This window comes from Bos indicus x Bos taurus, chromosome 3 (genome assembly GCF_003369695.1).
Source record: "Bos indicus x Bos taurus breed Angus x Brahman F1 hybrid chromosome 3, Bos_hybrid_MaternalHap_v2.0, whole genome shotgun sequence".
In the NCBI taxonomy this organism is placed as follows: domain Eukaryota; kingdom Metazoa; phylum Chordata; class Mammalia; order Artiodactyla; family Bovidae; genus Bos; species Bos indicus x Bos taurus.
In genome coordinates this window covers 119,836,034-119,853,373 of record NC_040078.1, presented here as the reverse complement: position 1 = coordinate 119,853,373, position 17,340 = coordinate 119,836,034, and the positions used below count along the sequence as shown (strand labels likewise).

Below are 17,340 nucleotides of genomic sequence, written 5' to 3'. Positions count from 1 at the left end.
CCCCTACCCCGAGCCTTGCCCGTGCCCCGCCTCGCCCCAGCAGGAGCAGGCGCCCGCATGCAGGCTGGCCGGCCCCCTCCCCACACAGTGAGAGAGCAAAGGGGGTGCGTAGTGGGCACAGGACGGGGGCGGACAGGCACGGCCCGGCCCAGCCCAGCCCTCCCCACTCTGCCCCACCGCCCGGGGCGCGGCCCCTCACCGAGCCAGGCTCCTGGTGTAGCCACCACACGCCCTTCAGGAAACGGGTGGGTGGTGAGGGGCGAAGGGCCCGGCTCCGGACTCGCCTCGTCCCAGGACCAGCCCCCGAGTCACGGGCTCCTGGGCCAGCCACGGAGATCCTCCCCACTGGGGTTCTGGGCTTGGCGGCGGGGGGCAGGGTCCTGGAGGCCCCGCGGTGGACGGACTTGCAGTCCGTGTTATGGACCCTGTCCCTGAGGCCGCGGTCTCTTCTGGGCCCTGCGGACTGTGGCCAGAGCTCGGTGCCCTGGGGTCTCTGTTCTGGAAGAGGAGGAGGGCAGCGGAAGGCCCTCGGTGAGGACGCCTGGTCCTCAAAGGGGTGTGGGGCGTGGGGCAGTGCCTGCCCCTTCTCGGGGGGGGTGCCCAGAGCAGAGGGCAGGGCACCAGCCAACCTGCTGAGATCAGGTCTGGCGCGAAGTCCTGGGACGGATGGTCACTCTGTGCCCCGGGCAGCTCTAGCTGAGGCCCCAAGGGGTGGTCAGCAGGCTGTGGTTCCTGTCAGCGTGTCCCCAGGGCATGCACACCCAGGGCAGGATCAGTCCCTCCCTGGGGACAGTCGGCTGGCTGTGGCGGGGACTCTGTCAAGACCTGTGGTGAAGCTGCACTAGAGGAAGGTCACATCCCCGCGGGGCCCAGAGAGCAGGGACCTGCTCCTCTTGGGCAATCTGGAGGGCTTCCTGGAGGTGGCAGCCTGCCAGCTGGTCCTGGAAGCAAACTGGGCCCTCCGTGGCAGCTGCAGCCTGTAGTCTGCCTGTTCTCAAAAGAGCTCTGGGGTTCATCCCCGGAGGGGACCCGACTTCGGGGCTGTTTCCCTGATGAGTCCATCAGTACGATCACACAGGGGTGTGGGCGTTTTGTCCCAGTTTGTGTGTCCACAGTCAGCCCGGTGTGATAGAGGCGTGGTCCAGGACACCCCCTGAAGGTACCTCATGAAACAGAAACATTCCCCGTGGCCAGGAGGAGACGGCCGTGGGGGTGGGGGGCTCCTACTCAGCAGGGCCTTAGCACCAGCCCCCAGGCTGCAGAAGGACCTCACCCCAGCCCCCAGCTGCAGACCTGGGCTCGTGGGCCCCCAGTGGCCTTGGCCTGCAAGAGGAGGCCCAGAGAGCTGGGAGGGGCGAGGGGTCAGAGCCCCGAGCCTTGGGCTAGGGCCTGCCTCACGCAGCAGGAAGCTGCTGTGGTGGGAGGTTCTGGGGATGAGCAGAGGGTCCTGTCCCGGATGTCTGGGGTGGGGTGGGGCCGGGGGCTGCAAGCTGGCTGGGCTGGCTGTGTGAATGTGCAGGCGTGGCAGGGCCTTCTGGAGCCTGCGGTCCGGCCCGTAGGCCGGGGACTCTGTGAGGGCTGCCCCAGCGTGTGAGACTAGATGCGACGAATCGGACAAGCTCTAAGGAGGGCCTGCACGCGGAGCTGTGTTAACGCGTGTGGTTATTTTTACTGCTGCCTTGCTGGTCAGTTGCTCAGTTGTGTCCAGCTGTTTGCGACCCCATGGGCTGCAGCACACCAGGCTTCCTTGTCCTCCACCAGCTTCTGGAGCTTGCTCAAACTCCTGTCCGTGGAGTCAGTGATGCCGTCCCACCTTCTCATCCTCTGTCGTCCCCTTCTCCTCCTGCCCTCAGTCTTTCCCAGCGTCAGGGTCTTTTCAGTGAGTCAGCTCTTCGCATCAGGTGGCCAACGTATTGGCGCTTCAGTGTCAGCGTCAGTCCTTCCAATGACTATTCAGGGTTTATTTCCTTTAGGATGGACTGGTTTGATCTCCTTGCAGTCCAAAGGACTCCCTAGAGTCTTAGCATTTAATTTGAAATATTCCTAAAGCACAAACCTCCTCAGCAAAGAGCCTAGTTATTAAAACGCTCTCACTCTCACGGTAGGGAGTAAGGAGGAGAGCTGGTGACCCAGCCTGACCCACGAAGAGCGGGTCAGACCTTCTACCTTCCACCCCGTCCGTGCGTCTTACCCGGGGTCACTCTCCTGCCCCAGGGCTCCCAGTGCCCGGGGCAGAAACGGGCCACGAGACCCTCTAAAGTAGGGTGGTGTTGAGGCTGGGGACGAGGGTGGTCCACGGTGACCCTCACCCCTCCCAGCAGGCACAGGGTCAGATTTCTCCAGACAGGTGGCTCAGGTGCCCCGAGGGCTGCTGCCCCAGCCTCCTGGGACAGGCCCGGGTCGGGAACTTGCAGAGTCTCCTCTCTGTCCTGTTTGCTGCACCATCGACGGGACACGACCCCCACTCATTCATTCATTCACCCGTCACACGGGACACGACCCCACTCATTCATTCGTTCATTCGTCACACGTGAGCCATGTTCTGCAATTGTTCAAAAGGGATTAAAGACTAAACAGGGGGAGTCTGTCTCCAGGAAGCTCAGAGCCTACTGAGGAGCTCATTTGTCCCCTCACCCCTCGATCCTCCCTTCCCTCCGTCCCTCTGGTCAGAGTGCTCACTCTGCGTGGCAGGAGACAACGCTCGGCTGTGCAAAAGTCACATCCAGATACAGAGCTGCGTCTCTGAGGTTCAAGGCCGTTCCCCTGATCTTAGCCGCGTGGCTGCACTCTGTGATCATGGTCCCCACTGGACAGGAGGGCTGCCCTGGCTGCAATTCAGGGGGCTCAGATCACCTTCCCTGAGTTCCTAGGCCACTTCTAAAGGTGACTCTTTCAAGAAACGTACTTCCCAGAGCCTAAGGCGTTTCTGGTTGACACCTCGAGGGAGGGGCTTCATGTGCAGATTCACAGCAGAATCTCGCACCAGGCTGCCCACTGGGCCTGCCCATGGGCGCCCATGGCTGTGACGCTTGTCAGAAGTTGTCTGAATGAGCCCTGTCAGGCCATCGCAGCAGGGGTGGTGGTCATACTCAGAGTGCCCAGGGGGTCGTGCTGGGAGCCCTGAGATTCTCTTACCTCCCCCCGGGCAGCCCCTGGGCCTCTGAGCACCTCAGGGCCTCCAGCCCCAAGAGGGTGCAGTTCAGTTCGGTTCGGTTCTGTCGCTCAGTTGTGTCCGACTCTTTGCGACTTCATGGACCTCAGCACGCCAGGCCTTCCCGTCCATCACCAACTCCCGGAGTTTGCTCAAACTCATGTCCATCAACTCAGTGACGCCATCCAACCATCTCATCCTCTGTTGTCCCCTTCTCCTCCCACCTTCAATCTTTCCCAGCATCAGGGTCTTTTCAAATGAATCAGTTCTTCACGTGAGATGGCCAAAGTGTTGCTGGAGCTCTAGCTTCCGCATCAGTCCTTCCAATGAATATTCAAGACTGATTTCCTTTAGGATGAACTGGTTTGATCTCCTTGCAGTCCAAGGAGATCAAGAGTCTTCTCCAACACCACAGTTCAAAAGCATCAATTCTTTAGTTCTCAGCTTTCTTTATGGTCCAACTCTCACATCCATACATGAGCTGAAAAACCATAGCTTTGACTGTACAGACGTTTGTTGGCAAAGTAACGTCTCTGCTTTTGAATATGCTGAGAGGGTGCGAGGCAGGACTAAGGGGCTCCCGTGACACAGACCCGGGAGAATGGAACCCTGTCTGGCAGGACCCCTGCCTGGCCACAAAGTCACGCTGATTGAACAGAAAACGAGGCGGAGAGGATGTTTTGCAACACATGACATTTTCTTTGTCAACAGTTTTTTTTAAACTTGTTATTTTTAATCATTTTTATATTTTGGCCCTACAACATGGCATGTGGGATCTTAGTTCCCTGACCAGGGTCAAACCGGTGTCCCTGCAGTGGAAGCTCAGAGTCTTAACCACCGGACCGCCAGGGAAGTCCCAACAAAACTTCTGAGTTTCCAGTGTTCCCCACGTGGGCCCTTGCTTGTTTGAGCCTCACACTGTCTGTCCCAGAATTGAACCTGGGGTGTCCTGTCTCCAGGCCCCTCATCCAGGACCTCCTTCCCGCCTGGAGGGCTCACTTGGGGTCAGGAAGTCAGCCGAGCTTCCTGGACGTGGATGGAGGAGTGTGAGGGCTGCAGGGCTGTGCGGATGGGGATTCTCCGCATGGCCAGGGGCTCTGCTGTGGGTGCAGCCTGGGCGCCCGCCCCTTTTCAAGCAGGGTCCGGAGTGTGGCGCGTGGCTGGCAGGGCAGACTAGGCCCCGAGGCCTCGCCAGGGGAGCGGCTGGGCTGGCCCTGCTGTGGCTCAGAGTTTCCCCAGGATGCCTGGGTGCAGAGGGTCCTCAGGATGACGGGCGAGCTGACCGTGAAGTGCTGACTGTCTGCCCTCAAGGCGGCCCTGCTCGGCATCTCTGCCTCCGTGGTGTGAGGGCCCTGGAATCTGCATTCCTGACCAGTTCTCAGTAAAGCGGATGCTGTGGCTCCAGAGGCCCCATGTCTGGGCCACCCGCCCCCCTTAGTGGCACCGGGGTCTGGCTGAGTGTTGCTTAAACAGAGGGAGCGGCGCTGTGGGGGGTGGGGTGGCAGTTCCCCGGGTGACCTGACGCCTGCTTGGGTATGGGGTCCGGGGCCGGGGCGGGGAGGGAGGGGTCCTGCCTCCCAGTTGCCGCTTGGGTATACCGTGGCTCCCTCTGTGCCCGCTGGGTCTGAGCTCCTTGCCATGTCATTGAGGGGGCACAAGTCAGTGCCTCCCACACCCTGTCCAGCAAGCTCGGGGCCCCTGCGTGACTGCCCGAGTCCCACACGGGCAGGTGGCCGCTGCCCCGCCCTGCTGGGGTGGGCTGGGCCCTTGCCAAGGGAAGGAAGCCCTCCATGTCCTTCAGCAAAATTTGAGGCAGGCCGACGGGGCAGCACTGAGCCAGGTGCTGGGCCAGTGGGAGCATCTGAGGCGAGGACTAGTCCTGACCCACGTGCGCAGGCGCTGTCCTCCACTCCACACCGGCTCACTTAGCTGGCAGGACAGTGACCACCACTGTCCGACCAGGAAGCAGGGCGTAGTGTGTCTGCTGACAGCCCAAGGTCACGTGCTGTGAAGTGGCATCGCTCCGAGCTGGGCTGCAGTGGGCCTCTGGCTCTGCCCATGGGCCTGGCCCCTCAGAGCTGGGGCATCTGGGGGCCCTGGGGACAGAGGGCATCTCTCTGGGTCTGGGTGGCAGCTCCAGGTATGCCCAGCTGGTCCTGCTGGGGACGAACCCAAGGACACGGGGAAGGGGGGTGTCTCCAGTGCCCAGGCTGGGGGCTCAGAGTGGGCCCCCCACCCTCCGGGGGCTTAGAGTGGACCCCCGACCCTCGTGTGCTCAGAGTGGACCCCCCACGCCCCGGGGGTTCAGAGTGGACCCCCACCCTCATGTGCTCAGCGTGGGCCCCCCCACCCTGTGGACTCAGTGGGGCCCCCCCTGGGTAGTGTCTGGCCCCGGGCATGGCGGTCAGCAGCCCCATGGGCAGCGTGGTGCGGCGCCCGCCTGCTCCGTGTCAGTCAGCTTGTATCCGGCCGGGTGACGGTGCTCGTTCTGACATGTGGTCTCTTCTGTGTGTGTACGTGTGTCCTGGCTGCCTCCGCCTTTAGCGTTTCGTTTGGAAGTGACACTAGGTACAGCTCTTTTCTCTTCCGCGCCCGCTGGCCCGCCCTCTCCGGTTTTCAGTCTCCCCTCCCTCTCCCCGTCCGCCCTCCGGTCCCCCCGCTGTCCTCACCTCCTCCCTGTGGGTCTGCCTCGTGACGTGCCCGGCGCTGGCCCTGCCCTGTCCCGCTGCTTCTCCTGTGCCCCCGGACTGCGCCGCGAAGAAGGGGCGGCCCCTTTGGAGCGTCGCTGCCCTGCCGTCCACACCCCGGGTGGGGCTGGCCGGGCGGGGGCGTGTGCGGCGCCCTGCTTGTGCTGACCTGTTCTCTGCCGTGTCTTCGTGGGGATGCGGGGTGGAAACCGGAGAAGCTGGGCTGCCAGGGCCTGCAGAGCGGCCACGCTAGGGCTTGAGGCAAATTCCCAGCTCATGAGTGACGGTCCTCGACTCTTAGGCCGGGACTGAGGCAGGGGTTTAGGACAATTGAGAACAGAAGCTGTTGGGTAACAAGAAAGCCGGCCAGGAGTGGAGGCCACCACTGGTCTGGCCCCTGAGGCTGCCCCGAGCCGCCCGTGGCGTGGGCTCCTGGCCGCTCACTCTGGTGAGCTTTTGCTCTGGTCGTTACTTTCTGACTTAGACACTGGGGACAGAAAGAAGCACCCGCCGCCTGCTCTGTGGGGCCCGGCCGCAGCGGCAGGGGCTGTGCTGTCTTCAGGGGGCCGCCCCGGTTTCCACCCCCAGCATCATCCCCCAGGGCGATCAGTTGGGGAGGAGATGCTGCAGAGAGCTCTACAGGCCCGGCAGGCTCCCTTTGGGTCCAGGGAGAGGCCGCGCACCTCCTTACTCAGGCTCAGGGGGTCCCTCGCCTCTCCCGTGATCACAGCTCCTCTCCCCTCCACCCTCCCGTTCCCGCCTCGGCTCCAGAACCCTGGGCTGAAACCTCCCATCCCCCGGGGTGGCGCTCAGAGCGCTCCAGGGCCCCCTCTGGTGGGGCGTCCGGTGGCCCCGTCCTGAGTAAGGAGGGGTCTGTCCTCCCTGGACCCCGGCCCCAGCGGCTCGCCCTGCAGGTGGCCCACACGTCTGTCTGTCTCCGTGTGTCCGTCTGCATGTCCCCGTCCCCACTGAGAGCACACCACACTCCATCATCTTTCTACCTCACCTCTGCTTCCTTCTAGAACCTTTTACCAGTTTGAGGCTGCGTGGGACAGCTCCATGCACAACTCCCTCCTGCTGAACCGGGTCACCCCTTACCGAGAGAAGATTTACATGACCCTCTCTGCTTATATCGAGGCAAGAAACCTGTGCCCAGGGCCTCCCCCAAATCACCTGCCCCCCAAGCCCGAGTTGCCGGACAATGGACAGTAAGGGGGCTTGTTAGTCCCACACAACCCCAGTCAACCCTGTTGTCTTCCCAGAGGGCTTCTTGAGTCCTTGAGTTTAATCTGTGTACTTTTAATGGGAATGCTCAGAAGTAGTCAGTTCCTCTATCTTTAGTGTGTGGGTTTGTCCTTGGGGTTGCAAGATGGCTGCAGCACCACCAGACATTGCATCTGTGTTCCAGACAGCACAAGAACAGAAGCCTTCTTTTCCCCATCGCAAGGGTCTCTGGCTGTGACTCCCTTGGAAGCATAGGAGAAGCTGGGGGTGTGGGCATTTCTCACGGGTGCAGCAGCCGGCGGGGCGGTAGAGACAGAAGTACCCAGCCACCCTGCCTCCCTACCCCAGAGTCTAGTTACTGTGGCTGTAACGTGGGGGCCAGTGTGACCGCCCCGTGGGGTGAGCTTTGCTCAGGCTGAGCAAACACTGGTAGGGCATCGCCGAAGCAAGACCCCAGGACACGTCCACATTGTCCGTTGTCACCCTGGGGTTTCGGGAACACAAGAGAACCTGCTGTTTGAGACAGCGGCTCGCTCGTCGTGCAGTGACCTCCCGTGGCCTTTAGGGTTGGCCCGTGGGTGCACAGACAGGGTCCAGTCAGATCCTCACAAACATTTTGGGCCATGTGTCACCCCGGTTCCACGGGGAGGAGGCTGAGGCCCGTGTCCGGGATGTTGGGGTGTCCTGCAGGGACACCCGGCATCTCCAGCCGGAGTTGGTTCAAGGTGGGGGCAGAGACTCTTGCCTGTGTTGGGGCTGCCCCAGGGATGGGGGAGAGGGGAGGGTCTGGGGCTGCGGGTGGTGCAGCTCTTGGGCCTCCCCCGGGAGGAGAGGCCAGGGGGCTGGGTCAGCCTGGGCGTGCCTGCCCTGAACCCAGAGAGGAGAGGCCTGAGGGCTGGGTCGGCACTGGCGAGTCTGCGCTGAGCCCTGGAAGGAGAGGGCCGGGGGGCTGTGTCGGCCCAGGCAAGCCTGCGCTGAGGGTCTGGGGCTGAGGCCGGGGGCTGGGTCGGCCCAGGCGAGCCTGAGCTGAGCCCTGGGAGGAGACGGCCGGGGGGCTGTGTCGGCCCAGGCGAGCCTGCACTGAGGGTCTGGGGCTGAGGCCGGGGGGCTGGGTCGGCCCGGGCGAGCCTGCACTGAACCCTCGACCCCGCAGATGGAGAACTGCACGCAGCCGGCCGTGGTCACCAAAGACTTCTGCATGGTCTTCTACTCGCGCGACGCCAAGCTGCCCGCCTCGCGCTCCATCCGCAACCTGTTCGGCAGTGGGAGCCTGCGGGCCTCAGAGAGGTGAGCCCGCCAGGAGCGCTCTCCGGCCCATCTCGCTTGGACCAGCGGGAGAGGCCTTGGCGCGCTTGTGGGGACACGGATGTTGTGTTGGGGGGCGGGAGAGAGCTGGAGCCTACCTGCCAGGTGTAGCAGGAAGGCCTGTGTGTCCACTCTGGGGCTCCCATGGGTGGGCTCCCGTGGGGCCCTGTCGCTGGGCAGGGTGAACACTGGGCCCAGGGAGGTGGGGACAGAGGACCCTGGATGGCACATCCCCAGGGGCATGTGCTGAGCCAGGCCTCCCGGCACCTGGGGGTCAGACCCCAGGGGCATGTGCTGAGCCAGGCCTCCCGGCACCTGGGGGGTCACATCCCCAGGGGCATGTGCTGAGCCAGGCCTCCCGGCACCTGGGGGGTCACATCCCCAGGGGCATGTGCTGAGCCAGGCCTCCCGGCACCTGGGGGTCAGACCCCAGGGGCATGTGCTGAGCCAGGCCTCCCAGCACCTGGGGGGTCACATCCCCAGGGGCATGTGCTGAGCCAGGCCTCCTGGCACCTGGGGGTCAGACCCCAGGCCCACAGTCCTCTCGCACTCTGACTGCTCTCTGCGTTCCTGGAGGAGGGGAGGAAGGCAGTGGAGGGATCCCGCCCCAGGAGCGGGGACACCAGGGTCCCTGCTGGTCACCTTCAGTGATGCTCACACACCCTGTGTGGTGGGTGGCCACCCCGGGGGGCACAGCTGGGAGGAAAGAGCGTGGGGTCCTGGATGGCCATGACCCTGTGACCCTGTCATCCAGGAGGTCACCTTGGGACCGTGGGCCCCCCTCCATGAGTGGGTTAGTGGGGTGCCCTAGGCAGAGTCAAAGGTCCCAAGACAAAGGGGGCCCAGCGGGCGTCTGGGACGGGGACCCTGACACCGCAGCCCCCACTGCCTGGCGTGCGGGCCGTGGGACTCGTGCCCAGAGTGCATGTGATGGTGAATGGGTGCCCGGCCATTGTCACGCGGGTGACAACGCCCCCTCCACAGCAACCGCGTGACGGGCGTGTACGAGCTGAGTCTGTGCCACGTGGCTGACGCGGGCAGCCCAGGTAGGCGTCTGCCCTGCGCCCTCTGGGCGGGGGTTGGGGGGGCGCTGATGGAGGTCAGGGAGAAGGCTCCACGGGGGACACTCAGGTGACCTCGGCTACGCTGCCGTGCGGGGAGCCCCTCACCCAGAGGCCCTGGGGGGCTGGAGGACGGTGGGGGCCGGCACAGCCCCCGCGGGGTACGCCACGTCCGCGGCCCGTGCAGGCATGCAGCGGCGGCGCCGGCGGGTGCTGGACACATCCGTGGCCTACGTCCGCGGCGAGGAGAACCTGGCGGGCTGGAGGCCGCGTAGCGACAGCCTCATCCTGGACCACCAGTGGGAGCTGGAGAAGCTGAGTCTCCTGCAGGAGGTGAGTGCCCAGCCCGCCTGTCACGGGGCTCAGAGCCTCACGACGGCCCCGGCTCGGGCGGGACGTGCGCACTTGGTCCAGCCCCAGACTAGGGGGCGTGTAGCAGAGACGAGACAGACGTTGGGAAGAGAACTGGGGGGCGCGAGCCCTTCGGTGGCTCCGGTCAGGACAGCCCGTGCCCAGCAGCGGGCACTGGCCGCCGGCTGCAGCAGCGGGTGGAAAGAGGGCGTCGGGTCCGCGTCCGTCCACGTTCTGGGCCCTTCCCAAGGCTGCGCCCCCGGAGCTTGTCCGTCCGCTTGCACTAGGGCGCAGGCAGGCCTGTGGGCTCCACGGCGCCCGCCCCAGCCTGCGGGCACGGAGTGAGGCCGTGCTCGCACCCCGCACAGGTGGAGAAGACCAGGCACTACCTGTTGCTGCGAGAGAAGCTGGAGGCGGCCCAGCGGCCCGGCCCCGAGACGCTGTCCCCCGCCGCCAGTGACGGCTCCGAGGCCCACGGCTCCTCCAGTGCCTCCTCCCCGCTCACGGCTGAGGCCCGGCCAGCATCCCTGGAGGCGCCCAGCGAGCGGCAGCGGGAGCTGGCTGTCAAGGTGGGTGGCCGGCCGGCCTGCAGGCGGGGGACCTGGGAGAACGAGGGCCCCAGGGCCCTGGAGTCACCTTGACCTCGTCCCCACCCCGCCCCACCCACACTGGGACTCAGGGACTGTTTACAGCCTCCTCCTCCAAGTGGTGCCCCCGCTCTTGAATACGCACACTGACGGGGAGCTCACCACCTCCCCAAAGCCGGCCCTTTCTCCCGCTGGGTGGGCCACGGGGAAGACCTCCTGTACTTCGTGTGCCCCCACCCCCTCCTTTGCCCAGGCAGCAGCCTGCCGCAGGAGGCTTCCTCAGATGGCCCCACCCCCTGGGAGAGGTGGGGTGCTGCCCACCTCCTCCTGGGGTGCCTGGCCCCTCGGCTAGTCGCTCGCATCCACATCCGAGCCAGGTCCTGGGGGCTCCTGACCAGGCATTTTCTCTGCCCACAGTGCTTACGGCTCCTCACCCACTCCTTCAACAGAGAGTACACCCACAGCCACGTCTGCGTCAGCGCCAGCGAGAGCAAGGTGGGCACGGGGCGGGGGCGCCCGAGGGACTGTCGGCTCCAAGAGGGAACTCGGGTTTTCCTAGGGACACCCCTCCAGCAGCCCAGAGGGATGCCTCTGAGCTCGGGCCTGGAGGCCAGGGCCGCACAGGGAACAGCAAGGTGCACTCCTCTGCCCACTGTTTCCAGTAGCAGTGCCGTCCGACCTGGCCTCACCCCACTGCCCCTGTCCTGGGCGAGACAGCCCCTCCTTAGCTTCTGTCCTCACCCGGGGGCCCATTGGGGCCGGCAGCCTCAGGCCTGTCCCCCCAGCTCCTGTGCTGCCCTGCACGGAGCCTCCGGGGGGGTCCTGCCTGCGCCCTCACTCGGCCCTGCGGGGGTCCTGCCCTCTGCCCTCTTGCTGGCCTCTCCCTCTGCCCAGAGCTTCTCTCGCCGTGGCCGTGGGGCTACACGTGCTGACAGTACACGTGCCCTCCCCGATCCTCGCCCAGGGGTCCTCCCATTCCCCCGAGGCAGAGCCCGAAGCCCTGGGTGGGGCAGGCAGGAGGGTCCGGCCGTTGGGGTGGGAGGTGCCCTCCCACTGGGGCCCTGCGCTGGCTCAGAGAACGCCATCTCCTCTGCAGCTCTCTGAGATGTCGGTCACCCTGCTGCGGGACCCGTCCATGTCCCCGCTGGGGGCCGCCACGCTCACTCCCTCCTCCACCTGCCCCTCCCTGGTCGAGGGCCGGTATGGGGCCACCGACCTGAGGTAGGTGCTGGCCGGCCTGCAGGAGCGCACTGCGGCCGGCGGGGGGCGGGGGCGGGGGCTGGATGGCGGGGGCAGGCCGGCTTGAGGTGCCGGCGTCTGGGGGTGGCCACGCAGCGGGGCAGGGCTCACGCTGCCTTTCCCGGGCCACTTTCTGCTAAAGCATAAATTTAAAATACGCTCTTCCATGAGGCTGGGAACAGGTCAAAACGCTCAATGAAAGCCCTTCCCAGTGGCAAATGGAACAGTGGGAGAAGCGGTGGCAAAGCAGAGGCCCGGGGCCTTTGGGTCCACTGACTTCTGCTGATGTGGGGCCCCCGCTGCCACCACTCGCGTCTGACCCCCAGATCTTGTAGCTCCTTGGGGTCTTTTTTCTCTGACTGAGAAAGGTGTGAAGCCCTCTGGGCCCCATCCTGAGACAGGCCGTGTCGGCCAGCACGTCGGCCCCTCTGGCCGGGCCGCGGACCACCCGCTCCCTCCAGGCAGATGGTCCCTGAGGAAGACGAGTCAGCCTCAGTCCAACTTTAGAGATGAGATGCAGAGCTGCTCTCTCGGGGTGGGGGTGGGGGGCCAGGGCGTCCCTGAAGAAGCCGGCGGCAGGTGGACCCCGGTGAGTGCCCCGGCGGTCCCGGGGGTGACGCTGGCCCCCAGGGAGCCTGGCCGAGGTTCCCAGGCCCTCCAGGTGCCCCTGGCGCTGCAGTGGCTTCATTCTGCTTCCCCAGGACCCCACAGCCCTGCTCCCGGCCCGCCAGCCCGGAGCCTGAGCCCCTGCCCGAGGTAGATGCCAAGAAGCTCCCCTCCCCTGCCCGGGCAGCGGAAGCCGACAAGGAGCCCCAGCGCCTGCTGGTGCCTGACATCCAGGAAATCCGTGTCAGGTGTGTGAGGGCCCTGCCCAGCCGGCTCCTGAGGACCCCAGCTCTGCCTCGGCAGGGACGGCAGCCGCCCCGACCTGGGCAGTGCTGGGGGTCAGGAGACCACCCCCTGACCTGAGGCGGTGCAGGGGGTCAGGAGACCACCCCCCGACCTGGGGCAGTGCAGGGAGTCAGGAGACCACCCCCCGACCTGGGGCAGTGCAGGCAGTCAGGAGACCACCCCCCGACCTGGGGCAGTGCAGGGAGTCAGGAGACCACCCCCCGACCTGGGGCAGTGCAGGCAGTCAGGAGACCACCCCCGACCTGGGGCAGTGCTGGGGGCAAACAGACTCCCCCCACCCCACCACCCCACCCCACTCCACCCTATGTGGGGCAGGGGCAGCTCTGTGCTGTAATCAGGAGACCAAGCCCCAGCCAAACCTAGGGCAGGGGTGGAAAAGGAGCTGATATAGAGGACAGGACGGTGGCCCAGAGCCTGGACACGCGGGCCCGGTGGGAGGCCGCGGACTGGGCAGGGCCGGTGGGAGGCTGTGGCAGGGGCTCGGGGGGCTGTGCCCAGTGGGAGTCTGCGGAAGTGGGGGTGTTGCCGGTGGGAGGCCTTGGAGAGGCGGTTTTGACGCGTCCCGCCCCGCAGCCCCATCGTCTCCAAGAAGGGCTACCTGCACTTCCTGGAGCCGCACACGGCCGGCTGGGCCAAGCGCTTCGTGGTGGTGCGGCGGCCCTACGCCTACATGTACAACCACGACAAGGACGCCGTGGAGCGCTTCGTGCTCAACCTGTCCACCGCCCAGGTGGAGTACAGCGAGGACCAGCAGGCGATGCTCAAGGTGCGCCACGGCCGCGGGCTGGCGGGGAGGGCGGGAGCCGGGCCCAGCCCGCCGAGGGCCGCGTCCCCTCACCGCTCGGCCGAAGCAGTGTGAGTGGATGTCACGGGTGGGGGTGTCGGGCTCAGCCTCTCGCGTTCCGGGGTCCCTCTGCCCACCCGTGAGGCGCGCCGTCCTGGTGATGACCAGCAGTGAGGGGTGGGTCGAGCATTGGTGCCAAGGATGCCCCAGATGGCTGACGACACGGTGCGTCTTCCAGAGACACCCACAGAGGGTGTCGGGAGCCCTGCAGGCCCAGCAGGGCACTGGGCCCAGGAGGGCAGCCTCCTGCCCCCCGGCTTTCCCCCAGGTCCTCTCCGAGCAGGCGGCAGCCTGGGCCTGTGTGTGAGGAGCTCTGAGTCCTCCCGGCTGGGGCCCGGGGTTCCTCAAGGTGGGGGGTGTGAGCTCAGCCTGACCCCCAACGCCCACCCCGCCGAGGGCTCAGGCTTGAGAGAAGAGGCGGGATTAACGGCCCCGAGCACACAGCTGAGCCGGGGGCCCAGGGAGGGGACCCTGGGGATGCGGAGCAGTGACAAGTCCGCCTGGGGCATGGCCACGGGACGAGAGGCGCAGGGTGTCCCGCCTGCAGAGGCGTCTGGACGGGAGGTCAGGACGGCCCTGACCCTCCCGCGGGTCTCCTTCCCGACCCCCCGGAGCCGCGGCCGCCCCAGGCTGAACGGGAGGCCTGGCCCTCACAGCGGCTCCCTCTGCAGACCCCCAACACGTTCGCGGTGTGCACGGAGCACCGGGGCATCTTGCTGCAGGCCAGCAGTGACAAGGACATGCACGACTGGCTGTACGCCTTCAACCCCCTGCTGGCCGGGACCATCCGGTATGGCCGCCCACAGAGGGTCCCCGAGGCCTCCAGAGCCCGCAGTCGGCCGGCGGGAGGTGGCCTCTATGTCGGGACCGCCGGGCCCAGCGGGCGATGCTTTAAAGGAGGCTGTGGGGGCGGGGCGGGGGCGAGGGCTGCTCCCACCGGGTCCCAGGGGCAGGAGGCAGAGGGTACTGTCTCCCGGGCGGTTGGGGAGGCAGGGGTGTGCCCGCAATGCCCCTCACACCAGCCTGCGGGCGCCCATGGCCCCCTGACCACCGCTCCTCTTGGCCCGCAGGTCCAAGCTGTCCAGAAGGAGGTCTGCCCAGATGCGGGTCTGAGCCCAGCCCCCCCGCAAGCCCGGCCCCGCCTCCCGTCTTCGTCATCGCCATCTGTCAGCGCCGCCCAGCCCCGCCCGCCTCCTGGGACGCCCGCCCTGCCGGGGACCTGCCACACGACCTGTGCCAGCAGAGGCCACGCGTGTCGTTCTTTCTGCAGGAGGCGCCCCGGGTGGGAGGAGCTGGGAGGCGCCAGAAAGGCGGGGGGCAGGAGTCGCGGGCGTCGCCGCCGTTCTCATATTTTTTTAAGCATAGACTTATAATTAACACACACTAGTTAGTGATGTTGAGACAGTCCCCTCAGACGTTAACGATCAGACTGTGTTCTATTTATAAGTATTTATTTCTAATGCCTTCACGTAGACCTGTAGGATTCAGACAGACCCGTGCCCTTGTTCCCACACACCTCCCAAGCCTCTTGGGGACAGACGGGTCGGGGCGGCCCCCCGGGAGCCACGGGAATGCACGGCCCCGGCCGGAGCTGAGGCCGGTCCGCACGCACGCAGGGCCGGCCTGGCCCCGGGCCCGTGTGTGTGCGCGTGCGCGTGTGTGTCGGGGGTGTGACGCCTGAAGGCTGAGCAGTGCAGGTGCGTCCCTTCCAGCAGGGTGCGTGTCTCACCCGGACGGCAGCCCCTGAGCCGTGACTGTCGGGGACGCTGGCCGCGCGCCCCTGGGAGCAGGCGGGGGGAGCCCAGGCGCCCAGTCTGGGGTGAGAGGGTCAGGGTGGTGCCCGGTGTCCAGGCCGGCCGGGGGCGGGGCTGGGTCTACGAGTGGTCCGGGCAGCGAGGGGCTGTGGGCAGCGTGGGCAGGGGCGAGACGCGGGGTGAGCCCCAGGCTGCCAAGGGGAGGAAGCCGTGGACCCCTCTTTTACCGGGAGAGGAGTGTTCAGGGGTCCCGGTGGGGAGAGTCCAGTCGGCCGGTGCGGGTGGCCAGTGCCAGCGCTGGGTCACCCGTCTTCCAGGCACCTTTTCGTGTGTCCGAGGGTGTCGCCGGGTCTGGTTCTGGCCTCTTGTGACAATACCCGTCTCGTCCCCTCTTCAGACTCTGTGCCCGAGGGTCGCCCAGGACCGCGCAGGGTTGCCCGGGCTGAGGGTCTGGTCGGGAAACGTACCGGCCCAGGGTCTTCGAGGAGCTCTTCCTCCTCCCAGAGACACGGCCAGCCCCTCTTCAGCTCAGGGCAGAGCAGCCATAGCACACGGCCCGTCCACTCCGTGGCACCCAGAGCAGGTGGCAGAGGTTGAGGGTCTAGACTAGGACCGAACGCCGTCCAGAAACCGGGAGCCTGAGCCCCTCCGGGGTCCCTGGAGGCCATGCAGAGAGCAGGCTGACGGCTGCTCCGGAACCATCACTGAGCCGAGGTCGTGGGCAGGGGAGGATGCACGGGTGAGTTCTAGGGGTCAGTCCTGAGCGCCCCGCTGTCCTGCGGGGAGACTGGGGCGCAGGGCCCGGGCCATAGCCCCTCAGGTCAGCCAGCCTGAGGCCGCGGCCTCGTCAGGGTCCAAGGCCCTGTCTGGGGGCAGGGTGCCTGGGGCCAGCCAGCCTGCAGAGCCCCTGCCCCGCGGAGCGGGCCTGAGGCACTCACCTGCATCCGGGGCCCCCACAGCCATGGGGGCCCCCACGGCCACTGCATCCTGGCCTCCTGCCGTCCCAGTGGGAGCTTGGCGGTCAGGGTGTCCCCTGCCCGTCACCGCCTCCTCTCAGCCTGGGCCTGAGAACTCTGCGCGTCGGTCGGGAAGGCCGCTCTTCTGGGCCGGATGCCATGGGAGCCATCAGAGGCGGTCCGAGACCCCATCCCGTCTGTGACATGGGGGCCAGTCTGGAGGCCCCGGGGGTCCCCAGGGGTGGGCGCAGGCTGGGAGGTCAGGTGTGGGGTTGAGCTGTGTCCCCGAGGGGAGGGAACGATGTCGGAAGCCACCTCTCTCGGACAAGTTTTGTTTTGGCGCTTGAGGCTGCTCGGGCTGCAGCTGCCGTGAGTTTGGGGGCGGCCCCGCTGCCCCTCCAGGGAGGGGGCACGCCTTCCTCGGCGGCCCTGGGCGGAGCCCCGGGAGGGAGAGTCTGGGCCCCGGTGACCGGGCTGGGGGCCAGAGGCAGGTGTTGAGAGACTGTCCGCTTCAAGGCCTCTGTGCTCTGAGTGACTGTTCATAAGAAGCCAGCGTTTTGTTCTCTGACAATGCGCGTGCACGCGCACACACACACACACACACACACACACGGCAGGGTGACTGCGGCGACCTCCCATCAGTCCTGATCCCCCTCGGCGCCTCTGGGCCGGATGAGGCGAGACACCCAAGGAGGGTCCCTGAACGCCACTGAAGTTCCAGCGCGCACGAGGCTGCCACTCCGGTCCCTGTCAGCTCCCCCCCTTCATCCCCGGGACCGACCCGGCCCCCCCGCAGCCGGCCGCCCCCCGAGCCCCCGTGGCCTGTACATACGTGCTCGTGTGGCCCCTGCACCGCGACCGCCATCCCGATGTACCGATTAGCCCCTGATGTTCTGAACCCGAGTGTTAGGCTCTTGGCTCCTGTCCCGTGTGTGCACTTAAGCTCTGTCCAGTTAAGAAATAAAACGGCTCTTTATGCAACACCAGACCCGAGGGTCCCCGCTTGGCTTTACTCGTGCGTCGGTCTGTTTGCTGGGGCCTTATAGCTGCAGGGCCAGCTGTCCAGCAGTGTCTGGAGACAGCACGCGCCTCCCAGCGGCCAGGCGGAGAGGGGAGAGAGCCCTGAGGAGTAGGAGGTGCGAGGTGGTGTTTGTCACGGGAGCATCTGCCCGCTTCCCTCAGCACTGGCTGCAGCTGTCTCAGCAGCTCCAGGTGCCCTCGGGCACGCCAGCCCTGCACCAGCCTCACGCCCAGGCAACTTCAAGTCCT

At 66.1% G+C, this 17,340-nt stretch overlaps 1 protein-coding gene across 16 annotated transcripts in view; it reads left to right on the top strand.

The window, feature by feature from the left end:
• Positions 1 to 17,059, top strand: part of KIF1A (kinesin family member 1A) — an 89,254-nt gene extending 72,195 nt beyond the window's left edge. For 8 of the 16 annotated variants that reach the window (XM_027538143.1, XM_027538139.1, XM_027538142.1 and 5 more), the window contains 12 exons: positions 5,696 to 5,719; positions 6,861 to 6,975; positions 8,216 to 8,349; positions 9,352 to 9,413; positions 9,616 to 9,761; positions 10,148 to 10,348; positions 10,784 to 10,861; positions 11,463 to 11,587; positions 12,307 to 12,459; positions 13,091 to 13,283; positions 14,033 to 14,151; positions 14,432 to 17,059. In XM_027538143.1, coding sequence (XP_027393944.1) covers positions 5,696 to 5,719; positions 6,861 to 6,975; positions 8,216 to 8,349; positions 9,352 to 9,413; positions 9,616 to 9,761; positions 10,148 to 10,348; positions 10,784 to 10,861; positions 11,463 to 11,587; positions 12,307 to 12,459; positions 13,091 to 13,283; positions 14,033 to 14,151; positions 14,432 to 14,474 — 1,393 coding nt within the window. In that variant the 3' untranslated portion in view covers positions 14,475 to 17,059. The remainder of the gene's footprint in view (positions 1 to 5,695; positions 5,720 to 6,860; positions 6,976 to 8,215; positions 8,350 to 9,351; positions 9,414 to 9,615; positions 9,762 to 10,147; positions 10,349 to 10,783; positions 10,862 to 11,462; positions 11,588 to 12,306; positions 12,460 to 13,090; positions 13,284 to 14,032; positions 14,152 to 14,431) is intronic. The other 8 variants (XM_027538152.1, XM_027538148.1, XM_027538144.1 and 5 more) reach the window with 1 other exon arrangement.
• The last annotated feature ends 281 nt before the right edge of the window (positions 17,060 to 17,340 follow it).